This window comes from Monosiga brevicollis, genomic scaffold (assembly GCF_000002865.3).
Source record: "Monosiga brevicollis MX1 MONBRscaffold_28 genomic scaffold, whole genome shotgun sequence".
NCBI classification, from domain to species: domain Eukaryota; class Choanoflagellata; order Craspedida; family Salpingoecidae; genus Monosiga; species Monosiga brevicollis.
Window position 1 is genome coordinate 461,035 of NW_001865065.1, and position 24,135 is coordinate 485,169.

A 24,135-nucleotide genomic window follows, 5' to 3' on the forward strand; every position below is an offset into this window, starting at 1 on the left:
CACACACACACNACACACGCATAAAAGCGCGAGAGGAAACGGCAGCGTCGCAACAATATAGGAGGTGGTCAAGGACGGACAGTGGTGGTGAGAGAAGTGGGGTTGAGTCAAGTATCGGAGCAACGAGGCGCTTGAGCTTGTCCTTGGTGCTGTGTTAGTGTTGGTACGCGGTTGCTGAGATCCGCGGCAGAGTAGCTCCGACGCACGCCAATAAGGCTGGTTTGAACTCGGGTGAGAGATCTGACCGGACGTCATGGCGAGCGGTCGGCGCTGGGCGCTGCCGGCACTTCTTCTTCTGCTGGTGTCTTTGAAAGCCATCGCTGGCACATCGGTACAAACCTGTGCCGACGGCGTCAGTCAATGCCCAGCTGGAGGAAGCTGCTGTGCGCTGGCCGATGGTCATTATGGCTGCTGCGCGACATCTTCAGGAGGTTTGTTGAGCCGCAAATCCTTGTTGCGCCTTGCGCTTGATCCCTTTGGTGCCATTGCCACTGATGTAGTGCATGTCCTTGACCCACCGGGACGTATCTCGCCGCCACAGTATGCTGCGCGGGCAGTGCGACCTGCTGTCCCTCAGGCTACACTTGCCACGCCACGGATGGATCATGCTTGGCTAACAACGTGACGGCTCACCCATATCAGCCATGGACCCCCCAGTGGAACCTGTGTGAGGGACCTTTGCCTGTTTATCGCCTGCCCAAGGTGGTAGATGACCTCAACTTTCTTTACTACAGTTCCCGAGGCCACATTGAGACCCCACAAACTGAGACTGACCCCGAGATGGCCGTGATCGTCGTCCACGGAGCTTCCCGCAATGCCGACGAGTACTTTTGCACCATGCTCAAGGCAGCGCAACTGCAGACATCCATTGACCCCCATCGGGTTCACGTCATTGCTCCCTGGTTCACAGAGCCGCAAGATGGCGTGGCCAGTGGTACGACCGCTGAGAGCAGGCCCGAACCTCCCCACTTGCTTTTTTGCATCGCCTTGGCTCTGACCAAGCCGCTTGGCTCTGTGTCTCATCTCTACACCGCCTGTCTCCTGATGTCGGGGTTGTATGGTCAAAACGAATAGATGTTGTTGTTTGGAATGGCAGCGACCCGAATGGTCCCTGGCGCGCCGGCCTGCAAAGCCTGCCCTCGCCGCAAAACCACACCATCAGCTCCTATGCCATTCTGGATCGACTCGTGGATACCTTTGCCAACCGTACTGTATGTTTTCTCCACCATTATACTGTGCACCCAGTCGCAATTTCGGGCTGCGGTGAGGCGTGTCTGATTTTATTGCCCTGGCGCTATGTTTACCTTCGCCTTTTGTAGCTGTTTCCAAGCCTCCGGCAGATTGCTATCCTGGGTCACTCAAGCGGCGGCCAAACGGTGCAACGTTACGCATTTTCGCACGCATTTGCCCAAAGCACCGTGCCCGTCCGATTTGTTGTGGCCAACCCGTCCTCCTACGTCTACCTGGATGGTCGGCGCTGGAACGCAAACGGCACCAAGCTAGCGGTACGGCTTCCATTTGTGATTGGTGCTGCACTTGGGCTGACTTAACTCCATACGCATCGTCCTTGCTCTCCTCAACCAGCACCCTCACTTGGTATCAACCCTGGGCTTTTGTTTTTCTCCAGACACCTTCTTCGGATCAGCAGCAAGCCTGCCCAAGTTACAATGCCTGGGAATGGGGCCTGGGTTCGGACTTGCCTCCTTATCTGGAGCGGGCTTCCGGCATTGACTCGCTCATCTCACGTTACCCACAACTGGACGTGGCCTATCTGGCCGGGCAAAATGACACGTGCAACGAGGACCGCGAGCCGGGCTGCACGTCCCACGGCCTAGAGAAGACATGCGCTGATATGTTTGAGGGTTGGATGCGCCTGAACCGCGCTCAGCAGTACTTTGCCTACCTGCGCGCCTACTTTGGCAAGGAGGTGCACAGCTTTCATGCCATTCCCAATGCCGCTCACGACCACACCCTCATCTTCGAGAGCCCGATCGCATTGTCTTTGGTCTTTGCCCTGCCTGATGTACCAAGCACAACTTCCGGCCCATCTGACAAGCATCCTTCAAATAGGAATGGCATGTACATTGGGGTGGGTCTCGTGGGTTTGGTCGCCATCTTTGCAGGTGTGGCCGTGTGGCGCTGGTCCCATTCCCGCCGCCTTGGCAGGCGTGTTTCCATAGATGACGCTCGCGGCCCTTACACGCCTCTGAACGCGCCTCTTAACGAGGATGACGACATGTTTGGGCGTTAAGTAGTGGTTTGAGTAGAGGCCCTGTGCCGTGGTGGCGTCGTGTGTCAAACCCGATTGCATTCAACACGAGGGCACTGATAATTCATCCTTTACATGTCTATTGATTTTACTCACCAATGGGCTCGGGCTGCAACAGCCATCTTACTCGTATAATCATACTCACATGTCAAAAACAAGAACAAAAATATCATAACAAACCAGCAAGTCCTGGCAACTATTGCCATCTCATGGCAGCTCTCGGGGGTCGATTGCTAGGCTTGTTTGAGGTGACCGTGAAGCTCGATCCGGTCATAGGGAGTTGCTGGTTGATATGGGCCATCGTAGTTGCAGAGCTGCAACCACTGCGAGGTGACCTCAAAGCCGTAGGTGCCTTTGAGCTCGGCCACCTCTGGTCGCCCAGAGGGGCCGGCGTCAACCCAGCGCAGCCCTGGGGTTTGAATGGCACGCTGAACGCCGGCACGAAGCACGGCAAACCACAGGAGGCAGCGGGGATCACTGCAGTAGAACCACATGAGACGCAAAGTGTCTCCTTTAACGACAGAGTGGCCCAGAGCGACAGGCCGTTCCTGAAAAGCTGAAAGCCCAGGTGCTGCTGCCACGTCTGCTGCTGTTGCTGCTCCCGTGCTCTCAGGTGCATTGGTCAGGGGTGCTGTTGCGTGGGCAGTGCGATGGTGTAGGCCATTTGGACCCTCGGCAACTACAGAGGTGGTGGGGTCTGGTGAGCGGGCCTCGATCTGGCTACTACAACTTGGCTTGACCGTGGCATAGTAAACATCAACCTGGCCTGGCATGGCGCGACAAATGAGGAAGCGAAAAACGCCGATAAGCAGCGCGATAGGGGTGCTGTAGTGGCGCTGTTGGTGGGCGATCACGATCTGGAGATGTGCCCAGCCAAGGCGATTAGCAGGCAGCGTTTCGACGCGAAGTCCATTTTTGATGAAGCTCTTATCGACTTGCTTCAAGAGTGTGGTGCGGGGCGACCGTGCCAGCGGCCGAGCCCAGGCTGTCCAATCAGCAAAGCCGGTTGTGTCCAAAATCGCGTGCGCTCGCGGCTGGCGTCTTCGGCGCAAGCCTAGTGGGCCTGCGTTGATGCGAGGCTCAAGCCAGGCTCGCGGCAGACAAGGAGCCAGGGCCAATAGCAAACCCGCACCGGCAATGGGCAAACAGACCAGCGTCACGGCTGATCCCACCCACCAGGCGACGCACAACACGGACGGTGTCACCGTGTCCGCCATGATCCCGGGTACCGTCGACGCGGAAAAAAAAAAGGGAAGCGGCAGCCAACGTGGTGCAGCCCAGGCTCTTCCTTCTGCAGATCCAAACTAACAGCTCAACTACCAGCTGCTGGCCGATCAGAGAAGTTGAACTGCCAGCGATCGCCAGTAAAAACGCGGCTCCACGTCACATGTGCACGTGTGGTTGAATTGCACAAAAAGTTCAGATGAGAGAGAGAGATGAGAGAGATTTGAGAGATTCGAGAGATTCGAGAGATGAGAGATGAGAGAGATTCGAGAGATGAGGAAAGATGAGAGAGAGATTCGAGAGATTCGAGAGATACGAGAGCTTGAGAGACGCTGTGCGTGAACAAGGGGCATAACCGGATGTGTCGTAACGACGTGCCAACATCGGGTAGAGGGTACGGCAGAGAAGTGGTGCTTGTCGTGATTGTCTGAGGGCACATGGTCTCAGGGATGGTTCTTGCTGGGATTTGGTTGTGGACAGGGAGGATCAGGTCTTTATGTCGGGGGATTGATTCAAATAAGATCGTCGTGGTTGTGGCAACACCACGAAGGGCTCAGCGTGGGTGTCGCTCACACTCTCTTGGCCCGATGTACGGCACGGGAGCAGGGGTCGGTCAGTTATGATCCGTGGAAACACAAAACTCGGCGCTGAAAAGCTGCGCTACTCGGCAAACATGCAGGTTTCAGCGCCGTTCACAAAAAAAAGAAACGTGGCGGTAAAACAGTCAGGTCGGTCAAGAGGAAGCGGCGAGGACGAGGGGCCGATTCACTCTTGGTCAGGGTGTGTGGTCTAGGCTAAGCAGGGCAATTGTTGCGGCAGGGTGTGTTTAGGGTTGATAGCGGCTATACCCCCACAGGTCTTCGAGGCCAGAGCGGTCCTCGTTGAGGGCGGCAAGCGCATACTGCAATCCAGGGGCGCCATTGCACTTGGCATGGGTGAGGTGTATCGCGGCATCACGCATGCGGAGGCGCTGCTGGTGCAGCTCATCCTCGGTCTTTTGGGCCAAGTCGCGGAGCAAGCGCTTGAAGCCGGCAACTTTTGTATTACGCATGTAGGTTTCCGACCAATTCCAGTACTCGACGTGGCGGACGTACGGGGTCGGCCGCATACGATTGGTGACGATGGGGATACAGCCGGCGCGCATGGCGTCAAAGAAGCGCGTGTCACAGTTGGTGTCGCCGCGCGGGGTCGGGCAGTACTCGCACTGGGAGTAGACCACGGCCGATTCGCTAGACCGAAAGTGGCCGTTGGTGAGCTCGCTACGAGAGGAGCGGCAGTTGGCCAGGACAAAACTGTCATCTCGCCCACTGAGCGCCTCAGCCACCATGCTACGTTCGTCATTCAACAGGGTGCCCTGAAAGCAGAAGCGAAAAGGGCGCTTCCAATTTCGGTCAAAGGGGGCATCGAAGACGGCAAAGTCCAACGGGAACTGAGGCAGCACGATGTGGTTTTGAAATTCAAGGCGCGTCTTCAGTGCCTTGAGTTCGCTCTGTTGCATGTTCTTAATGTCGGGCGAGAGAAATTTGACATCGGGGTGGTCGTGCAAAAGTTGGCGCATGGGCTTTCGGAAATTAGTGCGCGCCGGGAAAGGCCGGCGGCTGACGGTGAAGAGCTTGGCGCGCGGGTTGCGGGCCTGAAGCGGCTTCATGGCACGCACGGCACGGCTAAAGTCGGCACGAGAGTTGTGCTCGCACTCGTCGTGGCACTCGGCTGGAAAGGGGATGAGAATGTAATCGGCTTGTTCAACGTCGGTGACAAGGGTCCCGGTCATGTTGTTGCGGACCTGGCTGTAAACGATGAATTCTTCACAGTCTCCGCACCTGATACCCAGGGCGTCGTCCATTTCTTGGTCCGCCACGTAGATGCGCGGAACGAGAACGCGGGGGTGGATGCGGGTGCAGTTTTGTGGGCCCAAATCAATGTCATCAACGTCCAGTTCGTCGAGCTCATGTATCGCGGGTGTGCAAACCAACCGGTCCACCTGTAGTCGCATCCATTCAATCAGGGGCAAGAACTTAATGTTGCCGCGCAAGCCCATGGTGACCACGATCATGCTCAGCGTGAAGGCGACAAAGTATAGCACAAGATGCCGAGGCTTGGTCTTGGCCAGGTGCTTGAGCACCCAGCTCCTATCAACAGGCGTCAGAGGCAACACCGCACCGTTGGCCCAAAACCAGGTGAGACAGGAAGACGTGTCCGAGCAAGAAGGTCAAGCAAGGCCCGGGGCAACAACTAGTACAGGAGTGAGCTGTTGGACAAGAAGTCTTACCTTGCCCGAGCATACATGGCGCCGAGGCAGCCGATGCTCTGTTTGACAAACCGCTTCCCCAGGATATTTATTGTGCAAACACCTATCCAGCCTTATCTAAGGCCCAGCGTCGGCCACCAGCAACCACCAGCCAGCGTCCCCACCAAGCCTGCCTCAAGGCCTCCGCCGCTCACCGCTCGTCGCGCTCATCAACATCCAACATCAGCAGACAGAGACGTGGAGGAGAAGTTTGAAAAATTCAAACCTCACTGTCTTCGCCAGCCAGCTCGCCAGGTTTATAATGTCATCCTTTATTTTTAGCTGACATTCACACATTTTTATGATCTGACATTTTTCAAAGGGCTGTTTTGCTTGCATAGACTCCCGCACACACGCAGACACACACAGACACACAGACAGACAGACAGACAGACAGACAGACACACACACACACACACAGACACACAGACACACATACACAGACACACATACAGCCAGACAGGCACACGAGGAAAAAAAAGCATCACTCCCGCGTCGCTCCATTGCACTTTGAATTCTCTCACTTGACTCAACTGTTTGGCGCAAATGATCAATCATCTGAAAGTAGCGCTAATCAAAACGTGGGATTGGGAAACTAAACGTGGGATTCAAGTTTTATACCGAACAATTCGTCCATTTCATCCCTACTAACCTGAGATGGCGCCCCATACAGTTTGATGCAGATGGCTGGTGTTCGGGTTGAGATGAAAAAGCAGCCTGGGTACACTTGGCGTTTGGCACACCATCGACCCCGGCTGGGCATGCACCATTTGCTATAACAGAAAGAAAAAAAAAAGGCAGGCAGGCATGAACGTCAACCCAGAGCACCACACGCACAGCCTGATTGAAGGGTGGGGCAGCGGTAGTACGAACCGGGGCGTTTCCCGATAATATGTCCTAAATGTAAAACATGGTGACAGCATCATCCCATCTGTTATACTCTCACTTAACCCTGCGTTCGTTGCTCATTTCAATTTCATCGATACCCTGAATGCGCGAGGTTGATATACGAAATGCGCTAGGTTCAATTTCATCGATACCCTAAATGCGCTCCCGATGGGCACACCATCTTCATGCGTGTGGTCAAACAATGGTGGTGCTTTCCAAGTTGGCGTCTGACCCTTCACGTGGCTAGGCCGTCAAAATGCGAGATGCGGCGGTTGTACACAAGGCAGCGCATTACCTTTCTGCGTCTCTGCGCTGTGCCTTCCCCACCACCAACGAAGCTCCCCATCAGAACAATGGCCCATAGTGGGCGGAGCCATCGCCTCACGCACCCCACCTAAATGCCCGCGTGGTCGAATGAATTACGGGCGAGGCAGCCACGGCAAGTTGCATTTTCCCCCCACGCCCTGTTCACTGAAGTTGGACTACTCGCCGCCACCGAAATCATGTCCAAGGATAGCTTTGCCAGCACAATGAACAACCTCCAACAGAGCATTGTCTCATACGCTGCCGAGCGCGGTGTGGCCATCGTGTCGTCCCGCGGCAAAGCCTCCGTGCTTTTGAACAGCGCGAATGCGGTTCCATGGACTCCCAAGTACTCGGTCTTCCTCTTTGTCGTCGAGGGCAGCCAGGCATACATTGCCCTCAACACGGTGGATGATGGCAGCTGCATTGCTTGCCGCTCCAGCGACCACAAGGTCTATACCTTTGACTTTGAGATCAAGGCTGAGTCTGGCTTTTCCACTGTCATCGGTGGTAGCAAGTGCAGCGGCGCCACCGTGGCTGACATGATGGACCAGGTTAGCAATAGTAATAAAAATCCTTGCGTCCATCAGATACATCCTCGAGCGCTCACTCACCCAGTTTGGTTTGTGCTTTGTCGTTCTCACGTGTTAGCTGGAGGCTGCCGATTTGAACATGACCTCTCCTCAAGGCTACGAGTTCAACACCCGCGTGTGCTTCGGCCTTAAGGGGGCTACCGGTATCGATTACTCTCTCGTCAACTTCAACGATTCGGCTGGTGGTCTTGGCCTCGAGCCTCGCACCCTCTCCTCTGAACTGAACTCCACTGCCATCAATGACCACATGCGTCGCGACTATCTTCACATGATCAGCAAGCCTCGCAGCCTCTGTCAATCTTCTAAGATTGTGAACCTCGATGATGCTCTCGTCGACACTATCAACACGTCGGCAGCCGATGCGCAAGGCGTTGTTCGCTCAGAATTTGAAGAGATGGGCGGCCAGACCAACACGGAGCACGTGCTGAAGCTGCTGAACGTTGACCCCAAGGACGCCGTGGTGGTCAAGGAAATGACCTTTTACGACGGATCTGGTGTCCGCGTGCAAATGCGCAATGTTTTTGTCGGCATTGCCAACGGGAACTTGGTGTTTGCCTCCAAGATGGAGGAGCTTGAAATGAACGTCGATCACTTTGGTGCGCTTGATGTGAGCTTTGAGACAGACATGGCCGCTCGCAACACCAGCTGCATTAGCTCAGCCCGGGCGTGCTGCATCAAGTACAACCCCATCTCCCTGATTGCCGGTGCCATCGGTTCCTGCTTCAGCTTCTGCACCCGAAATGTTTGCGTTTGCTGCAAGCCCAGCCTGCCTATGTACACGCAAATCAAGGACCTCGACCAGCTCGGTGCCACTCGCATTAGCACCAAGTCGATTGTCTCCACCCGTTACATGAGCACCAAGACGGTCGTTGCCACGTCCAAGGCTGAACAGTTTGGTCCTTGCTATGGTGTGCTCAAGTGCTGCAACCCTTGCTGCTGCTGCTGCAGCAAGAGCGAGTATCAGGTCACCTCTCGCTCCGTGGACAGTGCCACTGAGCGTGTGGCCCATATTGGTGTCTATAACGATGTCGTGCCCGGCTCCTATGAGGAGATGTCCGGTACTCTCCAGCTCATTTTTGCTCGTGGTGAGCGCGAGGATAAGGCTCTCGCTCTCATCCAGCGCCTCATGGACATGGCTGCCGACAATGCAAGCAATTTGGCTGAGGCCCGTCTCCAGATGCATGCCGCTCATGGTCCTACTCAGCACAAGGGATGGTTCTCCAGCATCAGCGCCTAATTTTAATGTCAAACATCATCAGCTTGAGGCTGAGTCTTGCGTGTCGAGACCTTAGTTCCGAACGTCTTTGGTAGTGTTCACGGGTCGTGGCCCGTTTCATTCTTACTCCGTGATGCATGGAGACCAGCAGCATTATGTGCTTGAGTTTTGTCAACGGCATTAACAACCACACCACCAATAAAACCTTGTTCTCTGACACACGCTCTTGTCTGGTTGTTACAAGCCAAATTGAAGCATGCTACCCAATGCCCTGCTGCTACCTCCCTTCTTGGTCTATCATTCGGGTCAGGCGCACGCTCCCATGACACTTGCCTGTCTTGATCCGGTACATACGGGTGGTACAAACCCCTCTTTTCTTTAAATAATAAGAAAGAAAGCATTACATGCTGACAATTTGAGTTGCCGCCAAAATTTAAATACGACCAACCATCCAATTTTTATTTTTTCCTCATTTTGAGTTGGCGACAACAGACGGTGACAACAGCAGGTTCGCGCTTAAGGTCAAGCTCCTGGGGGGCGGTTGTTGCTGTTGCGGTGCTTATTTTTTTCTTCTTCAGCCTTGGTCTCATCCGTTGCTTGAGCTTTGGTTAGCTTGTACGCTTGTGGGTTACGATGGCAACTCGTTTGTGCCAGTCTGCTGGTCTCCTCTGACACCTGTGTTCTCTGTCTGACTGCCCTCTGTATTCCGTCCTCACGTTGATGACCATTGTGCCCCTCCCTCCCTTGCAAACACTGCCTCTCTGGAACACTTGCTCGGGTCTTGCGGGCTGCCCAACGCGCATTCGACGCCCAAACACAATGCTCTTTTGACATGTGTCTCGACGATCTAGGCTGCCGCAGGCGAGACGCCTTCAGCATGGCTGTCGAAAGCTTTCGGTAAGATCTCAGTCTCAGCAATTTAGCGGCGCACAGCATCTGGAGTTTAAACAGGAGCTCATGATACAATTGCACGTTTCTACCGCTGTCGCAGTGTGTTCGTGCGGGTGCGTCCTCTCAACGAATCGGAGACGCGAGGCGACACGCGCCATACCGTGGTCCCGCTCGATGAGCAGGTGTTGGTGTTTGACCCCCAATCCGATGAAGACCTCAAGGCCTTTCACCACCACAAGCGGCGTCGCGAAGGCCGCACGCGAGCTCGGTATGACTGATCGCCTTGCCCGTTCTTTCCGCGCACGGTCTGGCGGTGGTCCCCTCCTGTTGTTGGTTGCGCTCGCCACTCGGGCTGGTTTGCTCACAAGTTCATGCCTGACTTGCCCGTCTAATCCAGCAATGCCAAGTTCGCTTTTGATCATGTCTTCCCCGAGCAGTCGTCGCAGTTGCAGGTTTTCCAGAAGACCACCAAGTACGTGCTTACACAAAAGGCATGCTCACAGCAGCAGAAATTACACGTTGATTTGACACGGGCCTTGTTGCATTTGCTACTCCACCAACAGACCCATCTTGCAGGACGTCCTCAGTGGCCATAATGTGAGCGTCTTTGCCTATGGAGCCACAGGGGCAGGCAAAACGCATACCATGTTGGGTCACGGTGGTGAGCCTGGTATCATCGTGTTGACCATGGTCGAGCTCTTTGAGCAGTTGCGTCAGCGCTCCCAAGAATACGAAACAGACCTTTCTGTCTCTTATCTCGAGGTTTATAACGAGACGATCCGTGATCTTTTGAATCCAAGCGTCGGCGTTTTGAACCTTCGCGAATCAGGGGATGGTAAGTTGCCACGGTGCAGAACTTGCCAACACCCAACCTCCGATCCCCAGCTTTCCTCCAGTTCTTTTGGCCCCCACCCGACCGACTTGTTTTCTTTGCTTTCCTTACTACACGTTGACTGGCTTCTCACATACTCATTCCCTCAGGCGTGGTCATAAAAAAACTGAGCTATCACACTCCCAACACCGTCGATGAGGTCATGGCCTTGCTGACCAAGGGCAACCAGAACCGGACACAACACCCCACGGACGCCAACGCAACCTCCTCACGGTCACACGCAGTCTTTCAGCTTCATGTTAAACAGACGCCTCGCAACAGCGGAACCACGTGAGTCACCGACTTGGCTCGGCGTCATTGTCCCTTCCGTTTCTTGCTCTTCCGTTTCCTGCTCATCGACTGGTACAACGTGCGGTATGGTCAGGGCCCATGTGCTGACGGCCAAGATGAGCCTTATTGATCTGGCGGGATCTGAGCGCGCCTCAGCCACCAGCAATCGTGGGGCGCGAATGCGCGAGGGCGCCAACATCAACAAATCCCTTTTGGCGCTGGGAAGCTGCATCAATGCGCTTGCTTGTAGGTCAATGTCTCTTGGAGTCAACTCAGGTTGCGAGCGTTACAATGGCACCCTCACTCACATTGCACGCCTTGGCATTTGCCATCGAATCCTAGCAACGGCGCGCCGTAAACCCCATGTGCCCTACCGCAACAGCAAACTCACCCGCCTCTTAAAAGACAGCCTGGGTGGCAACACACGCACAATCATGCTGGCCAATGTTAGTCCTTCCTATGGCACCTACGATGATACCTTCAACACGCTGCAGTACGCTAAAAGCGCCAAGAATATCAAGGTACAGTCTGCCGGGAGCTTTTTTTCGCACCTTCTATTTGAGCTTTCAATGTCAAGGTAATGCTAGCGATGCATGGTCAAGCAGAATTCACCCATGTGCGCGCATGTGTGTGGCTGAACGCAACAGGTGCAAATCAAGCAAAATGTGGTCAAAATAAATCACCATGTTGCCGAGTACAAGCGAATCGTTGAAAAGTTGCAGCGCGAGATGGCTGAGCTTCAGGCTCGCTTGCAACAGAGTGAAGCACGCGCGCCTGTAGCAGCACTCCCCGCTGCAGACATTCACGTTCGCGATGAGACCCTTCAGATGCAGCGAGCTCACCTAGAGCCGCTTTTCAAAGCTCGCCGTGCGGCCATGATGGCCATCGTGCAAGCCGAGGTGCGGAGCCTATCCTACGTACATCCAGCCAGCAGTAGTTTCATCTTTTGACGCACAGCGCTGCTTGGTTGATTCTCACAACGATCCGACATTGCTACTTTGCTATTTGCAGAGTGAAATTCGTTCCAGCGACGTTGATCTCAAGAACAATCAGCGCGAGCAAGATTTGGCACGCACGCTTCGGTCAGATTTCGTGCGATACACTTTTTCGTTTCTCCATGCGATCCCAACCCGATCGTTCTTTCATGTTTATCTGCGCCTGTGACAGTCCCGTGGCTATGGACGTGCCGGATGCCTCGGTGTTTTCAGAAAAGCGCGAGCGCTTGGAGAAGGACCAGACCGCTTTGAAGGATGCGTTGATGCAGGCACAACATCAGTTGGTCAACAGCAATGAAGCCAGTTCCTCTTGGCAAACTCAAGCTCAAAGTAGCTTTCCTGAGAATGCATGGCAATTGGAAATGCTAAAGCTTGAGTACTCTTGTCGGTCTCTGCAAACAGAGGTATGAATCTTCCCAAGCTGCACGTCTCCGCTCGCGTCTCGGCAGATATGAACAAGAACTGTGTGTGTGTGTGTGTGTGTGTGTGTGTGTGTGTGATATCAAGAACTGGAGACTAAGGAGGGGAGACTTTTGCTCTCAATTTCTTGCCTGACAACCCGGTGTTTGGTATAGAACGATGCCATGCAGCAGCGCATTAGCAATCTCCATCGCGAGCTGGCCTTTGCAAGCCGTACTCAGAAGCAGCAAGGCCGCACGACCAACAAGCTTGTCCAATTGCTCGTGCAGTGCCGCGAGCGTCTGGGGTCCGATGATGAAGAATTGCGCGACCAAGTGGACAAGGCCTTGCGAGCTTCCATCAGTGGCAAGGTTAGCTCTGCGCTCGCTCCGCACGATTTTTTTTTTTTTTTTCCGCAAACGGAAGTCACTCACAATCCTGTTATTCTTGGTCTGATACTTATGATAGGAGGTCGTATGGCCTGACCAGGAAGTCCATGAGCCGCATTCACCAGAGCTAGTGCCCGCAGCAGCTGCGCCAAGCTCGCTCACTTTTGGCACACCGGATCAACTGCACACCCCACGTTCAGCGCGCTCCAAGGGTCGCACTCCGATGCGTTCCGTTTTGCGCAGCTCGACCAAAGCAAAGCTGTTCACACCATGTAAGAATAGTGTGGTCTGTTCTGCTGTTCACTTGTGGCCTTGAGATATTTGGGAACGGAGCACATTGACTCATGTATTGACACGTTGCTGGCAGTGGTTCAACACGAGCCTTTTACGGCCATGCCTGCCGCGGCCGTGGCGGAGGAGTTTCAAGACGCTCAGCAGATGTCCTTCACACCACCTGGCACCTATAATGTGGGGCGACGTGCGGTTGCGCGCCTGAAACGAGGAAATGATGAGGATGCTATCAGCGAGAACATCCGTCCCATGCCCGGCAGCTTGGTCATGGATGAAGAAGACACTGGCGAGCCAGCCAGCAAGCTTGCCAAGGCCGACGTGCTGGACAAAAGCAGCTCGTGCACGTCAAGCAAGACACCGTCCTCGTCGTCCCGAGGCAGCGCATTGTCACGTGCCGGCTCCAAGCGTACCTCGCTGCGTTCCAGTACTCGAGGCTCCACCCGCAAATCGTACCGTGACATGACCAGTGCAGCCAAGAGGGTAGGTCTTCGCATTCGATCGATGTGCTGCGTTTGATGCACGTTGAAACAATATCATGTTCGGTAGCGAGAGTGTTCTCACAGAGCCTGCAAATGGGATTGCGAGTAGGGCCTGCGCTCTGAAAAGCCTCTCGGCGTCATCAACGGCAACAACAATGCCTCTGCGTACGTTTGAAATGCGCTTGTTGCTTCAGCTCGTATTTGGTAGCTGACCTTGGTCGTCTTCCTTGTCTTTGGCGCAGGGCCGACAAAATGCCTAGGTACATGCGACCCACGCTGGCCACGCGTTCGCGATCTCAGAGCAACCTGGCACAGCAGTAAAGTCGCCTGTAGCCTCGGAGATCATTGCTGAATGTGAGGAGGCCTCCTTTGCTGCGTGTCAGAGTTCTGCCCAAGGAGTTTGAACTTTCAACCAATGTTGCGTTGTAGTGTGAGTGAATGGCAAGTGCTTGTGTTGTCAAGCCTTTCTCTGTTTGGACGTTTGGGTTTTGTTTCTTATTTTACCACAGATAGTATTTTTGATGAACGGAAGTGGTGTGGTGATGTGTGTGACTGTTATCGTTCTCCTTTTCCAGGCAAAGGGAGGGCTCTTGATTCTGTGAGCCTAGCGTGCGTGGAGTTGTGCAAAAGGACATTGGAGACAAGATGAACAGGTGTTGTGCTCATCTTGTCTCCAGGAATTGAACAGGATCAACATGACACTGTGCCAACCGATGTCTCGTCTCCACGTGTGTATCCACTCACCACAGATCAAATCAGCATGGATGGGGACACATCATTTCCGTTGTTTAACGTTGGCGGGCTTTGTGAATGTGAATTGGCGCCAGGCTGAGAAGAGAAGATTGACTTTGTTCAGTTAGTAGGATTTGTGGTAGAACCAGACTAGATAAAGTAGCTGGTTCATCAGTCGAAGAGGTAACGTCACAAAACAAGGACACGTCACGGTAGGGTAACATTGGCGATCAGGTACTATGAGATGCGGCACAACAGACCTAGCACAGCTGTGTGTGTGCCGCGTTCTCGAAAGAGATACACACGCATTTGGCACTGGGAACATGCGGAAAGGAAATAACCAGAAAGGAGAGGTAACTGGCGCAACACGGGGAGAGAACTCAAGAAAGAGACTAGGCACATGAAAGTTGAAGCAAGTCAACAACAAAAGCACTAAGGCAGAAGCTATCGCTTGAGGAAGCGGAGGCCACGCAGGGCGGTCGTCATCAGGGACTGGGCGGCCGGGAGGCGGGCAGCGGGTGTGGTAGTGTGCATGGCGCGGCGGGCCAAGGTGCTGTAGGCGCGGCTGTACTTGCGACGCTCAAGGGCATCGATCTCGGTGAGAAAGTAGGTGCCACGACGAAGGCCGGCAGCGCCCTGGGGAATTTGATAGTCAAACTTGGTATAGTTGTTCTCGCGGGTCTCCAGTTCCTGTTCGAAAGTTGAGGGCTCAAGCTTGGTGCGTGATTCCAGACGAGGCTTGACCTGAACGGTGTCCTTGATGAAGCTGACATCCTCGTTGACCTTGATGGAGAACAGGGTGGCGGCGAGCCCGCTGCCGTAGGAGAACATCATGATGCGCTTGCCGACGAGGTCCTTGGCCTTGTTATCAATGAGGGAGAGAAGGCCGGCGTAGAGGGAACCGCAGTACGAGTTGCCACACTCTTTGGTGATGTACTCTGAGTCTTGAACGTACTTTTGGTAGTGGGGCTTGGTGAGCGCGCTGAGCTGCTTTTGGAAGTCACGATCGACGTACGTCTCCTCGTTGGAGAGCTGGGCAAAGTCCTTCATGGGGGCGAGTTCGGGCAGGGCTTCAGGATGGCGGAGAAATTCCTGGTAAACGAAGCGGCCCATGGACTTTTGCACGAGTTTGTTGTAAGGGGCGTGGAAGATGGCAAAATCGGCCTTGTCCATGGTCCACGGCTGGCCATGGGCCGCCTCGTACTTGTCAGCGTAACGCTGGTAGCAAATGTCGAGGGCGCGGAGGTAGCAGGCGTTGCTGAGATGGCCATCGACGCGGGGGTATTCGGAGACCATGGTGGGCTTGTAAAAGTCCCAGACGTTCTCCATGTGGGTGGCACGAAGACGAGGCTCCAAGACGAGCGGAGCCTCGGGCCCAATGAGCATGGCGAAGACGCCAGCGCCGCCCGTGGGTCGGGCCGGGCCCTTTTCATAAACGGCAATGTCACCGGCAATGGCAATGGCATAGCGACCGTCCCAGGCCGAGGACTCGACCCAGGCGGCCGAGTTGAAGACGGCAGCCGTACCACCGTAGCAGGCGTTCTTGCTATCGACACCTTCAATGTCAGTGTTGCCGTGGGCAGCGAACAGGTCCATGAGGGAGGTCTTGACGGCCTTGGACTTGTCTACGAGGGACTCGGTGCCCACTTCCAGGCGGCCAATGGCGTCCCATGGAATGTTGTACTTTTCCATGAGGTTGGCGACGGCCGACATGCAGACCGAGTTGATGTCCTCTTGTTGGCCACAGACTGCCATGTTGGTTTGGCCAAGGCCAATGGTGTACTTGCCTGTGATGGCCGGGTTAAGTGGATGTGTGAGTGGGCTTCCTCATCAAGGTGTGGCAGGAGGCAGGAGAGGAGGCCTTGAACGGGACAAGGCAAGAGAAGTAGGCGAGGGCGGGTTTTGGGTATATGCTCGACTGACCTTGAGAGACGCCGTCGTACTGTTCCAAGTCGGCCTGGGAGACGTACCACTGGGGGACATAGAACTCCATGGCCTTGATACCAACGTTGGCGGGGCGACTGTCGGTCACGGCGTGGGTGCTAAAGCTGGCCATGCCGGCGGCAGCGGCACTCTTGGTGGTCTGCATGCTGATGGTCGTGGCTGCGTCGCTCCGGATCGGGTAGAGAGACGTTGATGGCTTTAGCAATTGCCACGCGGCTGGGCAGAGAAGCAGGAGGAAAATGCAGCCCAGCCGAGTAGAGAGAGAGAGAGAGAGAGAGAGAGAGAGAGAGAGAGAGAGAGAGAGAGAGAGAGAGAGAGAGAGAGAGAGAGAGAGAGAGAAGGAGGGAGAAGGAGGGAGAGAGAGAGAGAAGGAGGGAGAAGGAGGGAGAGAGAGAGAGCGAGGCAGCAGCAGCAGCAGCAGCAGCAGCAGCAGCAGGGGATGAGGATCGCGTGAGGTTGAGGGGGAGGCGGGTGAGAAATTGAGGCGCAGGTGGGGTGATTGACACATCCACCGGTCATCGACAATAACATCAAATGTATCTGCAATAAGTATCATTATCTTTCTGTTTAAATCAGCATAAAGTGGAAAACGGGTGAGAATAAGTACATCAATAACAACAACACGAGCTTTTTCCATTTCGCACCCACAACAACTTTTTTTAACGATAAACTCCACATGCGGACCCTTTATGTGTGTGTGTGTGTGTGTGTGTGTGCTGTGGGGAGGTATCGAATACGAAGCAACAGCGCAGAGAGAGAGAAGTCACACACACACAGACACAGAGACACAGAGACACAGACACACGCACAGGTGGTGTGATCTTCATACTCAGGGGGGAGAGAGTGCGCATGCGGGCACACGTCGTTCTTGTTCTCGCTTCGCTGACTGACTGACTGACTGACTGACTTGGGATCAAATGTTCGCGGAAGGGCGATGCAGCTGGATCATGAGATGACGCAGGCGCCGTGGTGGGACTGGCTGGCATTCAGGTGGTGAGATGAGGGCATGGGGACGGTGGCTGCCAATGAATTCGGCACCTAAACCGGTGTCCCCTTTTTCTCTTGTGCGCCGGTGCCAGCAGCGACCGTTTCTTTGCAATAAGGGGATGGAGCGAGCGTTTATGCCCTGCCCTTTTCTCTCTCCCAATCCAAAGGCGGCCAACGCTCGCCTTGCCAAGCCACCATCATCTCCTGCCCCACACCCAGTTGACAGTTGACGCCCGATCGCCGCCCAGCCGACGCCCAATTTGTAAAGTCGCGTGACGTCCGCCAAGACAGACAGACGCCCGGCTAGCTCAGGCAAGGTTAGCTAAGGCAAGGTGAGGTAAGGTAAGATAAGGCAATGACGGAGTGATGCCCTACGTCATTTTTGGGCGGGAACGATTTGTCGACAACTTTTTTGCCTTGTGTGTGTTGGTGCGAATGTCCCCATCTTCATCATCACACCACTGAACGTGCCTGCTGACAAACAAAACATCCAAGCCACGAAAAAGTCGCAGAATGTGCGCATCAGGCGACTTATTCGTTGCCTGAAACTTGTCATCCAACAATGCTGACAAAAGTTGATGAGCAAAAAGTACTTTACTTTTTATCCATAAGATAAAGTAAAATACATAATACGACCACAATCCTTGGATGTATTTTACTTCCTGCCTCAAGCGTGCGCACGTTGATTTTTTTTTCTGCTCATGACACCGAGGAAATGGCAGCGCCAGTGTCGACGACTCCAGAGAGGATGAATGAGAAGGCGGACCAGAGGGAGGTCACAGACATGGATATCGACCTGGACCGCATGGCCAACCTGCGCTTGCAGAGTCAGTACAGTGCCTTGGACGTCACGGCCGTCGCAAATGGGGACCACGCTGATGACGCTTTTGATCCCTTTGCTGCCGTGGCCTTTGGCAGCGCCCAGGGTAAGTTGCCCGCAGTGCTCGCGAACCGTCCCGGTGATCTAGCCGCCTATATACTACTTGACAGCGTGCATGGCGTGCACAGCGTTGCAGCCTTTTTTGTCTCCTCATTCTTTCTCACCTTGACTTTGACGTTGCTCAGATGACGTGCAGGCCGGCCACACCGCCGGCTGGCGTGATGGTCAGCGCCAGGGCCTTGCCGACGGCTTTTTAACTGGTTCCAAGACGGCCTTTGACCTGTTCAAAGAGGTCAGCGCCTCCTCCTCGCCAGTTTGCCATCACCTTCACCCGTTGCTGCAAACCCAAAGCCGCGGTGCACGCCTCACACTCTGCCCGTGTAGATGGGCTATTACCGCGGCTGCTGCCAGTTTTTTGCTGCTGCATACGCGCCGCTTGCCGCCCCGTGCGTAGACCTCGCTTGCTGTTCTCCCTTTGTCGTGCCTCAGCCCCTATGCCCACCACCCGTGGTTGAGTGACCCCTCACGCCCTTGCCAAACCTGATAATAAATACCGGCGTCTTTCCGGCCAGGTCTCGTCGCGCCCTGAGCCGCCTTGAAACTCTGCTTGACGAAGCTGACGCCGTGACCAACGTTGCTCAATTGGAACCAGAGGCCACCATCCGCACTCTCCGCCAAGCCTACAAAGTGGTGGGTCAGACACTGCCCTTCACCACCACCACAACAGGAACCCCCTCAACTCACTTTCTTTTGCTGCCTCACCAACAAATTTAGCTTTGTGTCACCCTCAAAGTTGAACAACCCTACACCTTTGAGCCAACCCAGTCCCAGCTGAGCTTTTGAAGGCGGCCTTTGGTCCAGAGCAAAGACGGCGCAGGCCCCTCGAGTCAAAAAAAACTTATTTGTCAAGACAAGGCAGCTTGGCAGCCCCGCCCCGGGCGCCGCCGTGGTCCTTGGCAATCGTTGCCCGGCACTGTTGGGCGATGTGCCCCAGACAAGAGACCTCACGACACTTGTGGCGGAAGCGGCTTCTTTATCATATCGCGAGAATACGTGTCCTGGAGCAGCCGAAACGTGGCAGACCGACCCAGTTGGTATGCCCGACACCGCTCCTACGCACCACCCGGGACCCAGGTCCACAGTGCCACACGCACCGCAGCAACGGCATGAGTTCAACTCGTCCCTGACATGCACTGCAAAGAGACGCATTCGAGTGGCTGGCCCGTCTTTCCTTCCCCCTAGCCATCATTCAGGACCCCTGACCCACCTCAAGCCGTGCAAACTGCATTTCCGGATGACGACCCGGTTCACCGCGGCACCGCCGCATGGCCTCTGCGTGCAGGGCTCGAAATTGTTTCAGCTCCTCTGCAAACGCCACCTGCAAGCCCATCGAGCCACCGTCAGCAAGCTGACTGTTGTCATTGTGGCAATTCAAGCCCCGTGTCGCAAGCTCGTTGCCCCGCCCACTTCTCTGCCAAACGCTTTGCGCGAACCTGGCGGTCTATTTTGCCCCATAGCGTCTCATTGGCACGCATGTAGATTTTGGTGTCCCACGAATTGAGTAAAAGAATGCGCTGCTCCAAGGCTGCTGCGTCCATGCTGGGCTCAACATGATCCGCCAACTGACACGTGTCCAAAAACAAACAAACTTGGTGGCATGAGGAGGGCGAGACACCCCATTGTGCATGGAATGCCCTCAGCGACGAGAAAGCGGCCAGAAGCGACTTGTACGTACGCGAAGGGTTGTCGAGGACCGAAACCGTTCGCGATCGAAGATGGCAATCGTCTCTTCTTGCCAGCACATGGTGCGGCGCAGCATAACCTGCCGAACCCCAGCCCCAACCAAACCCGTGCATCAGCGCCATTCCATGACACAACAAATCCGCTTCGAAAATATACCGTACCATTGACTCATCAATGTGCTCAGCGACCAAAATGTGCGCAAACCACCACAGATGCTTCATCATGTACTCCTCTGCTTCTTTGGTGGGAGCATCGCGAGGAAAGCCCATGCGATACGCTTGGCGATCCAGTAGATGGAAACGCACATCAAAGTCATCCTGCGCGGCGAAACAAAACAATCCACCACGACAACAGCCACCCATCAGCTCTGGACAGGCCGGCAGCAGACGCGATTCATGTGCGACGCATCCAGCCGCAGGGTCGACGTACCGTGGTAAGCGCTGCGAGGAACCGGTGCGGGTCTAACAAAAACTGTGCAAGGGAAATGTCGCGCCCCAGCTTGCGTTGAAGTCGCCCCGGCATGTCCAACCGACGCCAAGCATCGAGAAACTCTTGGACGGGGTGACTGCCATGCCAACACGTTCAACGCGGCAGCAGCAACGCCGGTAAACAATTCGTGGTGAGGCCAGACCGACGAGACATTCAGATTCAGATTCGGGGCGTGGCGTGCCAGTCGTGCGGGACACACGACACCTGCTCAATCATACCGGAAGACGGCGATGAAGATGAGGCTTGGCACCCAAGAATCCATGTACGGGCGGTCGTAGCGTAGGCCCGGGACGGCATAGATTTGGGGTCCGGGCTTGGTCCACCATGTAGTTGTGGGCGCATAGATTAGGCCCTGTTCCCGTGCCGTTGCCTTGCTCTCGGCCGGGACCACCATCGAGGAGCCTGAGGTAATGGACCATTGGGCCAAAAGATTGATAATGACATCATCAGCCGGGTGGTCCGTCACCAGGTTCAGAATCTTGCGGGCAGGATACGTCGCCCAGCACTCCAGCTTGTCAATCGGATAGCCGTGCTGCCGCTTGAGGTGTTTGACGAAGCCCTTGCTATCAAGCCACATGTAGTGGCACTGTCGCTGATCAGTGGTGAGGGTCCTTTCTTCCAATTGGACGCGGTGTGCATCCTCATCCCACATCTGGTAGTCCTGGCACTTGAGGCTCCAAAACTGTTGGGCGTTGGCAGGCCAAACACATTGAATCGTGTAAGGCGAGGCCCGAGAAGTTGCTTTGGGCAGAAACCGGCAAAGGCAGTGGTGAAACAACGCATGTGGCCCTGCCTTGATTTTAGCACGAAAGTCGGTCAGTTCCTGCTCAAAGCCTGGTTCCGCAGCGATTTGGCGAAAGAGGCTGGCGTTGAAGTGTTGGTAGAGGCGCCAGTCGGCCCAGCTTATTTTTTGAATGCGCTCGCTTCTGCAGGTGTCACGCAATAATAGTTGGTGTGGCGCCAGAAGCGAACAGTGCGAGCATCTATTGCAAGAGAGTTTGTCAAGCCCCTAACGGCAATGTCTGCAGACCTGGCCTTGATAGTGGCTTGATCAACATTTGTGTGTGGTTTATCGTGAGCTGCCTTGAGTTTGAGGTACACAATGTCCTCCAAAGTCCAGCAAAACCTGTCGAAGCAAGGTCAAGACGTCGAGTCAGTCGGTGCGTCTGGCTACGCGTGCCACAGTATTTGCCTCATAGCAGCCAAACACAGGGGCTTCGGACCGGCGCTTGAGGAGCAAAAGGCTTTCGTCCATGTGTTCCGTGATCATGACCATGGCAAACTTTCGCTCCATCTCCTCGATCAGCTGACAGTCAGGTGAGGGTTAGGGTCAAAACAAATCGCAAAGTGATGTCGACTCGGCAAGCCGAGCCGAGAACATTGGATGGTACTTACCTGTGTGACTTGTGCAGGCAGCGGGTCATCGGTCAACCCGAGATCGAATGCGAAACTGTTGATGGTAAGCATGCGGTCTGTCTCTTTCAGGCGATGCTGATGTTGGGCAAACTGCTGCAAAAACTAGGTCGCCATTCGCACACGTGGCCATCCAAGAGGCAAGCAGACGCTGGGGTCAACGGCGGCCCGTGTGAGCATGATATGCCTGCGGGCGTTTCTACGCTTGACAAACCTCGTCGGGTGTCAACTTGGGCCCGTTGTTTTGAGCCAAGTGCTCCCACACGTGCCAGTGGTGCCATGAAGAAAAAAAGTGCGAGGTTGGGTTACGCAGAACAGTGATATAGGTGGCCTGTGGAACCAGCGTCTACAGAGCTTGTGTGAGGAGCAAGAACAAGGGCTGGTAACCACGGCGATGGAGTTGGCGATGTGCAGAATGACGACAAACACGCACTTCCAAGGCCTCGGGAACGTAGCGCACATGTGCGCTCACAAGCATATCATATGGGGGCTGGCTCCCGTTGACAGTATCAACACTTTGCATGATTCGATGCGGATCCGCTGCACAGCAAGAAGAGCAAAGACCAGGGCAAAACATGGGGCCCAGGCGAGACGACAGAGCATGTTTGAGGGATGGCGGGCCGGGTCTAGCTCACGATGACAAGCTGCTTCGGGCAAAAACACGGTTCAGCGATATTGGCAGAGCGTACCTTGCGGCCAGGCATAAAACACATTGTCCGTGGGGAGAGCCATCTTGAGGTTCTTGGCCACGCCATAGCGGTGGAGAATGTTGGTCAAGGTGCTGCTCCCCGTCTTGTGGGTCTGTGCATGGTACAAAGGCGGGGTGAAATGAGGCTGCGTCAGATATTGGAGCAAGACTGCTCCACAGCGGCCAACAACCAAAGAGAAGCAACCTTAATATAGACCACGCGCCGCCAGTCTGCACACTGTGCAGCGGGCGCTCCATTGGTCGTGCTGCGGAGGGGTGCTGGTGTGTGCGTTGTGGCACGAGGATGAAGGGCAGCACCACGGTCGGCACCAGTGCCGGTGCCGGCGTTGGCCGGGCGAACCAGGGGCAATTCGGGCGCGTTGGATGGATGCAGGCCGGGTGACTGGCAGTTGTGGGTCATGACGAACAGCAAGATGGAAGCCGTGATGGCCCAGCTGGCGAGCAGCGCCACCACTGCCGGTGAGGTCCAAAGTCGCCCTGTCATGCTGCTGTTAGCGGCGGCACTCGGTGCTATACGACTCTCAGCTTCTTGCCAGATACCGGGCACCCTTCAGGCCCCTACTATTCCGTTGGCCAAGGACTCAGCATCCAGTCACGACAACCATTCGACCCGCGTACATTGATCAAATGAACTTTTTTTTTTTTTCTGATGATGCTTGAAAAAAATTGCATGCATGAAAGCATGAGGTTGAGTGTCCAAATGAAGGAGAGAGTGTGTTCTGTCTTTTCTGGTGCCTGATGTCTGGTAGCTGTGCTGAGTGCTTGGTGCCTGATGCCTGCGTCTGTGTTTGTGCCTTTGTGTGCCTCTGACTGCGTCTGTGTTTGTGCGTTTGTCTGCGTCTGTGCCTGATTCTGTGTCTGATTCTGTGTCTGATTCTGTGCCTGATTCTGTGTGTGTCTGTCACCGTTTGTTAGAAAGGCACTTTGCAGCTTGGCGAGTTAGACCCACATCTGATCATGCCGGTCATCAACCAGACGTAGCGAGAATGCCAGGTGATGGTGGCGCGCTATGATGGAGGGCTGCAAGTCACTGAATGGATCTGCACCGTAGAAATCTTTTATGACATCGGCATGTGCACAAGGCGCGTGCGGTTTCTTGACTGCGGTTTCAGAACAACCCATGACAGGGGCCTGGGGCGGAGAAGAAGAAGAAGAAGAAGAAGAAGAAGAAGAAGAAAACATACAATGTGATCATACCGATCAACTTCACAGTGTCGCTGTACCGGTGACCATGGCCAGCGGCGTTGCCTCTAATCGTTTTCTCAGTCTGCCGCGACGACCTGCCTCCATCGCCCATACAAAAGCAGGACTTTTGGACCACAATGTACACGATAACTCGACAACAGCCCTTCTGATTGTCCTCTGGGGCACGCTGGTTCATCACTTTGGACAAGTGCTCTCAACGGCAGGGGCCTTCCAGCCAATTGCTGGATCTGAGTCTCTCACTTGCCCTCCTTAGGGGCGCGGTCCAAGCGCACGCAGTACCTGTACTGGTGCAATTCGGGACCTGTGTATAGTGTGTTTGGTGTGTATAGTGTGTATAGTGTGTCTAGTGTGTATAGTGTGTCTAGTGTGTATAGTGTGCATATGTGTATAGTGTGTCCGTAAACCAATTCATCCTCTCTCTCTTTCTTATAAATCTGCTCTCTTCGTCTCGAACCAATTCATCTCTCTGTCTCTCCTTTGTTTCTCTCTGTCTCACTGTCTCTATCTCCCAAACCAATTGATCTGTCTCTCGCGCGCTCTCTCTCTCTGTCAATCGTTGTCTCTCTCTGTGTCTCTCTGTGTCTCTCTGCATTTGTCTCTCAGCTCTGTCTCTCTCTCTCTCTGTCTCTCTCTCTCTCTCTCTCTG

The 24,135-nt window shown here is 54.7% G+C and overlaps 9 protein-coding genes across 9 annotated transcripts; 5 read left to right on the forward strand and 4 right to left on the reverse strand.

Moving 5' to 3' along the window:
• Positions 1-253: 253 nt before the first annotated feature.
• On the forward strand, positions 254-2,251 carry MONBRDRAFT_11382 (uncharacterized protein; the record flags this gene model as incomplete). The annotated part of the gene is made up of 5 exons (XM_001749126.1): positions 254-431; positions 542-934; positions 1,075-1,211; positions 1,320-1,505; positions 1,628-2,251. The coding sequence occupies 5 exons, from the start codon at positions 254-256 to the stop codon at positions 2,249-2,251; spliced, it is 1,518 nt and encodes a 505-aa protein (XP_001749178.1).
• A 251-nt stretch (positions 2,252-2,502) lies between these two features.
• MONBRDRAFT_11383 (uncharacterized protein) lies at positions 2,503-3,486 on the reverse strand (the record flags this gene model as incomplete). Its single annotated transcript, XM_001749202.1, has 1 exon — positions 2,503-3,486. One exon carries the CDS (start codon positions 3,484-3,486, stop codon positions 2,503-2,505), a length of 984 nt encoding a protein of 327 aa, XP_001749254.1.
• Positions 3,487-4,319: 833 nt separating this feature from the next.
• Positions 4,320-6,284, reverse strand: MONBRDRAFT_28755 (uncharacterized protein; the record flags this gene model as incomplete). Its single annotated transcript, XM_001749203.1, has 2 exons — positions 4,320-5,622; positions 6,007-6,284. The coding sequence occupies 2 exons, from the start codon at positions 6,282-6,284 to the stop codon at positions 4,320-4,322; spliced, it is 1,581 nt and encodes a 526-aa protein (XP_001749255.1).
• An 887-nt stretch (positions 6,285-7,171) lies between these two features.
• On the forward strand, positions 7,172-8,801 carry MONBRDRAFT_11385 (uncharacterized protein; the record flags this gene model as incomplete). The annotated part of the gene is made up of 2 exons (XM_001749127.1): positions 7,172-7,525; positions 7,623-8,801. 2 exons carry the CDS (start codon positions 7,172-7,174, stop codon positions 8,799-8,801), a joined length of 1,533 nt encoding a protein of 510 aa, XP_001749179.1.
• A 936-nt stretch (positions 8,802-9,737) lies between these two features.
• On the forward strand, positions 9,738-12,080 carry MONBRDRAFT_28757 (uncharacterized protein; the record flags this gene model as incomplete). The annotated part of the gene is made up of 8 exons (XM_001749128.1): positions 9,738-9,835; positions 10,069-10,143; positions 10,235-10,506; positions 10,653-10,657; positions 10,703-10,833; positions 10,928-11,079; positions 11,176-11,354; positions 12,042-12,080. The coding sequence occupies 8 exons, from the start codon at positions 9,738-9,740 to the stop codon at positions 12,078-12,080; spliced, it is 951 nt and encodes a 316-aa protein (XP_001749180.1).
• A 154-nt stretch (positions 12,081-12,234) lies between these two features.
• MONBRDRAFT_28758 (uncharacterized protein) lies at positions 12,235-13,707 on the forward strand (the record flags this gene model as incomplete). Its single annotated transcript, XM_001749129.1, has 6 exons — positions 12,235-12,324; positions 12,404-12,598; positions 12,696-12,888; positions 12,984-13,387; positions 13,496-13,551; positions 13,629-13,707. 6 exons carry the CDS (start codon positions 12,235-12,237, stop codon positions 13,705-13,707), a joined length of 1,017 nt encoding a protein of 338 aa, XP_001749181.1.
• Positions 13,708-14,562: 855 nt separating this feature from the next.
• Positions 14,563-16,174, reverse strand: MONBRDRAFT_11388 (uncharacterized protein; the record flags this gene model as incomplete). The annotated part of the gene is made up of 2 exons (XM_001749204.1): positions 14,563-15,905; positions 16,042-16,174. 2 exons carry the CDS (start codon positions 16,172-16,174, stop codon positions 14,563-14,565), a joined length of 1,476 nt encoding a protein of 491 aa, XP_001749256.1.
• A 1,590-nt stretch (positions 16,175-17,764) lies between these two features.
• MONBRDRAFT_34013 (uncharacterized protein) lies at positions 17,765-19,492 on the forward strand (the record flags this gene model as incomplete). The annotated part of the gene is made up of 5 exons (XM_001749130.1): positions 17,765-17,975; positions 18,115-18,221; positions 18,314-18,375; positions 18,502-18,619; positions 18,704-19,492. 5 exons carry the CDS (start codon positions 17,765-17,767, stop codon positions 18,770-18,772), a joined length of 567 nt encoding a protein of 188 aa, XP_001749182.1. The 3' UTR covers positions 18,773-19,492.
• Positions 19,493-19,625: 133 nt separating this feature from the next.
• On the reverse strand, positions 19,626-22,767 carry MONBRDRAFT_11390 (uncharacterized protein; the record flags this gene model as incomplete). Its single annotated transcript, XM_001749205.1, has 9 exons — positions 19,626-19,751; positions 19,834-19,989; positions 20,102-20,237; positions 20,380-21,087; positions 21,385-21,467; positions 21,557-21,652; positions 22,008-22,114; positions 22,264-22,375; positions 22,468-22,767. 9 exons carry the CDS (start codon positions 22,765-22,767, stop codon positions 19,626-19,628), a joined length of 1,824 nt encoding a protein of 607 aa, XP_001749257.1.
• Between the last annotated feature and the right edge of the window lie 1,368 nt (positions 22,768-24,135).